The 7,572-nt window shown below is 39.6% G+C and overlaps 1 protein-coding gene and 1 pseudogene across 1 annotated transcript; both read left to right on the top strand.

Annotated features, from left to right (window-relative positions):
* The first annotated feature begins 804 nt into the window (after window positions 1-804).
* Window positions 805-2,296, top strand: LOC115773377 (rano class II histocompatibility antigen, A beta chain-like). The gene is made up of 5 exons (XM_030720083.1): window positions 805-866; window positions 963-1,229; window positions 1,515-1,808; window positions 1,898-2,032; window positions 2,153-2,296. The coding sequence occupies exons 1-5, from the start codon at window positions 815-817 to the stop codon at window positions 2,212-2,214; spliced, it is 810 nt and encodes a 269-aa protein (XP_030575943.1). The 5' UTR covers window positions 805-814; the 3' UTR covers window positions 2,215-2,296.
* Window positions 2,297-6,136: 3,840 nt separating this feature from the next.
* On the top strand, window positions 6,137-7,166 carry LOC115773785 (H-2 class II histocompatibility antigen, A-U alpha chain-like; annotated as a pseudogene).
* The last annotated feature ends 406 nt before the right edge of the window (window positions 7,167-7,572 follow it).

The raw sequence follows: 7,572 nt of genomic DNA, 5'->3' as shown, positions 1-7,572 counted from the left end.
CCTCTCACCGATGGGACAACTCAGGACAGGAAGTCTACCCCCTTTCCAGGAAACTGGTTCCAGAGCCCAGGCCATTCTTTGAGGTGAGTCTGACTCTCAACCTCACGCAATATCTCAGGCTCCTTCTCCACCAGAGAGGTGGCATTCCCTGTCCCAGTCTCGATAGCAAGGGATCGGTTGGCCAGGGCCTCAGAGAGGATCATGTGACTTGCTTTTCAGGAAGTGGCAAACAGGCAGCTGCCCTTGCTGTCCTGAAATGTAGAGGTAGTTAAACTGTGACTACCTATTGGTTTTGGACTTCCTCTTTTGTAAAATGTCACACATTTAACTACATGTATAAAAATGCTCCATGAGCCTTCCTCAGGGAGCTGCTTGCAAGAGAATAAAGTGCTGAAAAGAGGACGAGCTCTTCTCTGTGTTCTTTGTGTTTGAGTTTTTCTAACAAGGGCCAAAATCCTGAAATTAATATTAAAACTTTAATGTAGATGATTTATGCATATTTAATTCACAGTTGAAAATATAGTAAATCTTCTTCTTTATGATCTCACCAAGAAATCAGTTTGCTTCCACATATAATCAACTGTAAATTTAAACAGGTAAAAGTTTGATAAACGATTAACCAAATATAAAAATAATAAATTATATTCAGTAATGGTAAAAGAAATAAAATAGTCCTAATGTAATGGACGGAGGGCATTTCATCTGAGCATTTTGGTGACATCATCATACCTGCTCTGACTTCCTTGTTTCTGTGAAAGTATAAATGCTGCAGATCAAGTTTTGTTCCTGTATTTTCCTGCATGACACATGAAACATGAACACCCAGAATTTTATTCTGTGTGTGGCTTTCTGCCTTTTCAGTCCAGGTGAGCTGCAAAAGTCTTCAATTTGAATGCATCAGTGAAATATTAAACTTTAATTATTATTTTTGACATCGATACATTTCTTTCCTTTCATTACAGTTTTATCAGAGGAAGATTTTTGTGAAGTGAGAGCATGCTGTACAGCCTATGGCCCACACTTTGAAGATACAGAATATACACTAATTTTTATGTTTAATCAGAACTATATGGCAGAGTACAACAGCACAAGAGGCAACTGGGTGGGATTCACAAACTTTTCAATTGCTATGACGACATCGTGGAACAGCGATCCTGTGGATGCAGGACAGAGAGCTCTTGAAAGGGACCTGTTGTGTACAGGCACCTTAAATGCCATCCCAGTCTTAGGTAAGAGATTTGTTTCTTAACAGTGTTTTCAATCAAATGTTAAATGGAGTTTTGATGCACTGATTAAAGATTAAGTATGACCATTATACTTCTGCAAATAACAATCATACTGTTATTGTTGCTCAGCTGCATGATACTACAGTTGATTCCTAAAGATGTCATAATTCACAGCATACTCAACTATGATAATTACAGTACAGACATTTGATGAATAAATCTGTGAACAGAAAAGGTGCACTAATGTCTGTTTCTTAATAGAAAGGATGGATTTTTTTCTTTTTCCAGATAATCTTACAAGCATACCCACCATCAAAGTAAAATCAGTGAAAAGCCCAAATGGTAGACACCCGTCCATGCTTGTGTGCAGCGCCTACGACTTTTATCCCAAACAAATCAGAATGACATGGATGAGGAACGGACAGGAGGTGACCACAGACGTCAGTTACACTGAAGTGATGCCTGATGGGGACTGGTACTACCAGGCTCACGCTTACCTGGAGTACACCCCAACTTCAGCAGAAACCATTACCTGCGTGGCTGAACACCTCGGTCTCTCCGAGCCGATGTCTGTGGTCTGGGGTAAGTTTGCTGCTGTGATGTAATCAAAGGCAGAGTAACAAAAATGAAGCTTCATAAGCACGAGTGCTGTTTTTATCTCACTGTTTTAGACCCCTCCCTTCCAGCGGCAGAACAAACTCCGATTGTTGTTGGACTGTGTGGACTCATCATTGGTTTTATTGTTGTGGTCTCTGGATTCATCTACTACAAGAAGAAGTCAGCTGCATACATTACTGTCTGTCAAAGTAAGGGAAGTGTAAATATTAGTGCCAAACCCTCTTCTGGGGTTAAAAGGCTCAGTGGCCAACAGTGTTATAAATTTAACACCATGATAAATATGTTTGTTTTTTATTCTTCTTTAACAGGACAAGTGTTCATTGCTGCAGAAACGCTTCCTGCAGCTGGAGAAACTCCACAGCCTGAATGAGCATTATTATTATGGGCACTCATCATCCAAGATGCCTCAGATATCACAGTTCTGTGGATAAGTTTTGTTGAGTGATGGCTGCTGTGGGCTGTTGTGGGTGGTGGGACTTTGCATCTTGCACTTAAGGGGCACAGGACAGTGCACATTTGTAATATATGTACTATGTGTTTTACAGAAAACTGAACACCTTTGCAGCTGTGTAATGCCTGGACTTTTATTTGACAACCATTTTGCAGTAATATAGTAATTATAATAGTGTGTCCATCTCAACATAAAATTTTGTTAATGACTGTTCAGCAGCAAAGCAGAAAGAAACCATGATCGTATTTCACTCTTATTTTGCTGCATTAAAACACGCTTGTTGTTGCCCCTCTCTGTCTCAGTCACTGCTTGAAGTAAATGAATGAATTAGTGGGATAATCCTTTCACCCAGTCTCTGCTGGAATAGCTGCAGTGTGCAGTTTAGCTCAAACTGCACACTGCAGCTATTCCAGCAGCAGGGATTCGTAGCACAGTCCCGGTGCTGAACTGGCCGGCTGGCATTCCAGAAGGTTCACCGGCTGAAAATATTTGGAGCATCGGGAAATGAAAAATATTCCTATTGTGAATAAAATTTGGGTTTATGAGATTTGTAAATCATCACATTCAGGTTTTATCTGTATTTTACACCACATCCCAGCTTTATAAGAAGTGGGTTTGTATTTACAGTCATCAGCCACTTTATTAGAAACACCTTGCTAGCAGTGTTAATTTTGACAGCAAATTTTGATTTAGCTTTAGTCATAATTTAGTCATCTAAATAGTTTTAGTTTTAGTCGATGAAATTATGGTAAGAATATAGTCGACTAAATCTACAGTCGATTTAGTCGACTAAAATATAAAGGGTGTAAAATGTAAATGCTTTTTCTTCAGTTCCATTGAATTAGTCATTATACACACTTACACAAAATTAAACATTTATTAAAAGTTATGGAATATTATTAATAATATTAACATGAGCGTTTCACCTGCTTCCCACACACCTGATCATTAACACCACCTTACTGAGATAATCCGAGCGTTTTACAGCAGGACGCTCTGAAAGGTACAGGGCAGTGTTCAGGACTAAGATTATAAAGGCTAATCCACCGCGGTGTGGAGATTTTCTCTAAACACAAACTGGGAAAAACACTTTACCCTGCATGACATTAAAATGCTGACCTTTGCATGGAGATCTCGGTGACTGGTTTGCAGATGTTTAAGATTTGTCGTGTTTTTACCCGAGATAGTCGCCCCACATGGTTTACACATCGTTTTGTTTGTCACGTCAAAGGACAAATGTGTCCATACATCGGCTCTTCTCTTTCTCCCTGCTGACATTGTTTACATAACTTAGTTCTATCGAAGTAACGACCAATCACAGGCTAGTTTGGTCTTCCCAGGTTTAGAGCAAATTTGTGCAACTGTGCATTTGATTGGATGTTTCCTAACTTGTCCTGCCCTGTCACAAAATTAAATAAGTTCTGATTGGATTTTGTCCCCTCCAAGCATTTTTGTCTCGTTTTCATTCATTGACAAAAGTGTCAATTAATTTCGTCATCGTTTTTATCCTTTTAGGTAGTTTTTATTTAGTTATCGTCTCGTTTTCGTCATGAAAAAAAGGGTCGTTGTCGAAAACTGATGAGAATATTTCATCAACGAAATTAACACTGCTTGCTGGGACCATGTTGGATCACCTTTTACCTGCAGAAATTTAGAGAAATACAGAAAGAAACTCTTGGTAACATTGATTCAACATGGTGGGAACCAAACTCAGCAATTTTGTTCCATATTACCAAGGATACACAAAGGACCTGATGTGTCCTTCAGAGCCAAGGAGAAGAAGCACACATTTGTTGGCTGCACTTGGAGCCCCTGAATTAATTACAAGAAGTGGCTGAAGTACAGAAATCCTACCAACGGCTGGACAAAGCTGGACTGACAGACAGCACAGAGGCACTAATCATGGCAGCACAAGAGCAAGCTCTGACTACAAGATCGATAGAGGCTGGGGTATACCACACCAGGCAAGACCCCAGGTGCAGGCTGTTCAGAGATGCTCCTGAGACAATCCAGCACATAACAGCAGGGTGCAAGATGCTAGCAGGCAGGGCATATATGGAATGCCATAACCAAGTGGCCGGCACAGTATACAGGAACATCTGTGCCGAGTATGACCTGGAAGTCCCGAGGTCAAAATGGGACACACCCCCAAGGGTGGTTGAGAACAACAGAGCTAAGGTCCTGTGGGACTTCCAGATACAGACAGACAAACTTGTAGTGGCTAACCAACTGGACATTGTAGTGTTGGACAAACAAAGGAAGAAGGTCGTAGTGATAGATGTTGCAATACCAAGTGACGGCAGCATCAAGAAGAAGGAACATGAGAAGCTCGACAAATACCAAGGGCTCAGAGAGGAGCTGGAAAGGATGTGGAAGATGAAGGTAACAGTGGTCCCCGTGGTAATCGGAACACTCGGGGCAGTGACCCCCAAACTGCGAGAGTGGCTCCAGCAGATTCCTGGAATGACATTGGACCAGAAGAGCGCAATACTCTTCATACTTACGTGTGTGTGTGTGCGTAATATATATATATATATATATATATATATATATATATATATATATATATATATTAGGGGTGGGACTTTAACGCGTTAATTTCGATTAATTAATTACGGGGAAATTAACGCGTTAAAAATTTTAACGCATTTTAATCGCACTTTGCGCCGTGGAACGTTTCTCAGTGCGCGAGTTCCCGGCATACAGATTATATCGACGCACAATGTCCAAATTAGGGGCCGCATCCTGCGAAGGACCCGGCCCACGTCTTTCGCAGCCCACGAACACCACAAAGGCCGGAAGTGAGCGGCTAGCCTTCATATCAGCTGCCGTCACCTCTGCTTAGCTCATGTCGCCTAGCAACCGTGAGTGCGAAGCACAGCTGTGTAAAAGCAGCTGTTAAACGGAGAACGAACTTTTTCTCCTTTTTGTGGTTTAATTTTAATTCTTTTATTCAAAATAAGCTGTTAAAACAAGCATAACACATTTCAACATCAAGGAATACAGCTGAGCTAATGATTAATTTCCAACTATAACAAGTGAGACATTAATGTTGAATAAAACTATCCAGTTATGATGCTTAACTTTAATTTCAGGTGTTTGCTTATCACAGGAGCACTGCCACCCTTCGTTGGTCTGTGTAGTAGACTGGTGGGAAAATAAACAAAATTTTGAAGTTTAAGCTTATGTATATTGATTCATTCATCAACTAAACTTAAATTAAAAATATTTCAAATATTGAAATGTGATTAAAATGCGATTAATTTCGATTAATTAATTACAAAGCTTGTAATTAATTCGATTAATTTTTTTAATCGAGTCCCACCCCTAATATATATATATACACACACACAATAAGCTGGCCAAAGTCCAGCAAACTCACTTTTAATCATCAGGTTGAACATTGTGGATAAGCATATCTACATCACAAGCTCAAAGTAAAGGATTGGCCCCCACTTAGATGCCCCAGTGACAATACTGTTGTGTCCCTAACAAATTATAATATATTTTATTTCTGAGTTTTACTTAGGCTGAAACTAGTGACCACAGTGAATGGGTTTATTTGCATGGGGAACAAACTGTGTTGGATCTGCTGCTCACTGTTCTGTATTTTCTTGGTTTAAGTGGTTCAACAAGTCCTACATGACTCTTCTCCTCCTCCCATCAACAACCTCATTGTACATCCTGTGTAATGACAATAAAGGCATTCTATATTATTCTTTCTTCTGCCCAACAACATTTATATCATTTGTTTAAGAATGAGGAAGGTTCCCAGTAACAAAGTCAACTTTCATACCAAACACAATAAACGGTGCAGTACACTGGGAAGTACAGACTGAATATGTTCCTAAAAATTGTAGTTATTCTCTCTGCAGCAGCCTGCATCGAGGCAGAACGTAAGTATGACTGCTGGCTCACTTATGCAAGCTTATTTATGATTTATTTGTAATTTAGACTCTCAGTAGCACTGTTTTTAACTGCATTGTTACTTTATCGTAGGAAGCGATTCACTTTGTCACAGCTATGGATGCTTTGACTCAAGTGATACTCAAATCAGTGCAACATGGATGGTGATGAAATATACTATGCTGACTTTAAAAAAGATCTTCTGATTTGGGACAGCAAAATACCCACAAGTGTTCGTCCTGAGTACGCTTACGAATCTGCAGTTTTCTTCCGAAAAATGTGCAAAGCTTTAATCGGCAGATGGAAGCCAGACAAGTCAGTGATAAAGAAAAAAGGTTAGTGATACTCAAACCGTTACACTTTTCTTTCCAGTTTTGATTATTTGTTCTGTTTAGCAATGATTTTTTTCAAAGTCTAGAAAGTTGAAATGAAGCAGATCATGTGTTTATTTAAATTAGAGCCACCACAAATCATCATCTACCCCAGAGATGAAGTGATAGCCGGGGAAGATAATACCCTCATCTGCTTCATCAACTACTTCTTTCCTCCTTCAATCAATATAACGTGGACCAAGAGTGATGTCGTAGGAAGCGTGGAAGACCCTTTCATCAAATGTTTCTCCAATCCTGATGGGACCTATTATGTTTTCTCCTACCTCGACTTTGTCCCAGAGAAAGGAGACATCTACAGTTGCACTGTGGATCATGAAGCACTGGAAGAACCTCAGACCAGGCTTTGGGGTGAGAAGAAAGCAGCTTCACATTGTGTAGCATCATATAGTAAAATCATTTTAAGATTTTGAGATTCATTGTTTCTTTCTTCTGTCCTCTGCAGAGGTTGAAACTGATGAGATCAGCACTGGTCCGGCTGTTTTCTGTGGACTCGGCCTGAGTCTTGAAGTTCTTGGAGTTTTCACAGGAATATTCTTTTTCATGAAAGCAGGCCACTCTGGTGCTGCCAGATGAGACGTTCAACACATTTTATACAGTGCTTAGAATACAAAGTCTTCAGTTTATTTCCTGCAGGCATTACTTTGATTGTATTCTGTATATTTGTATACACATATATACATACATTAATATATAAGCTGGATTGGAGGATTGCTGCTACTCCTCCTCCTCGACCTGTGTTTTGAGCATTTTGATAGCTCGTGTGACTCAGAGGTGTTGATTCGTTTAAACTAACATATTGATCCTGTGGTAACCAGGTTTCTATAAGGCAGAAAAAAATCAATATAGTGATCAATTAATAAATCCTTTACAAACAGGGACTTAGAAGAGAAAGACCTAATGTTTAATAATCCACATTTAACTGTTTTAATCTAAGTTGCAGTCGTGGATGCTATATTGTTCTTTCTCTTGAATTTTTATG

This window comes from Archocentrus centrarchus, chromosome 23, assembly GCF_007364275.1.
Source record: "Archocentrus centrarchus isolate MPI-CPG fArcCen1 chromosome 23, fArcCen1, whole genome shotgun sequence".
Classification (NCBI taxonomy): Eukaryota; Metazoa; Chordata; class Actinopteri; order Cichliformes; family Cichlidae; genus Archocentrus; species Archocentrus centrarchus.
This window is presented reverse-complemented; position numbering and strand designations above follow the sequence as displayed.

Coding starts and splice junctions, on each gene's coding strand:
- LOC115773377 (XM_030720083.1), top strand. CDS start 815: ATGAACACCCAGAATTTTATTCTGTGTGTGGCTTTCTGCCTTTTCAGT. Junction 867..962: donor TTTCTGCCTTTTCAGTCCAG/GTGAGCTGCAAA, acceptor CTTTCATTACAG/TTTTATCAGAGGAAGATTTT. Junction 1,809..1,897: donor GCCGATGTCTGTGGTCTGGG/GTAAGTTTGCTG, acceptor TCACTGTTTTAG/ACCCCTCCCTTCCAGCGGCA.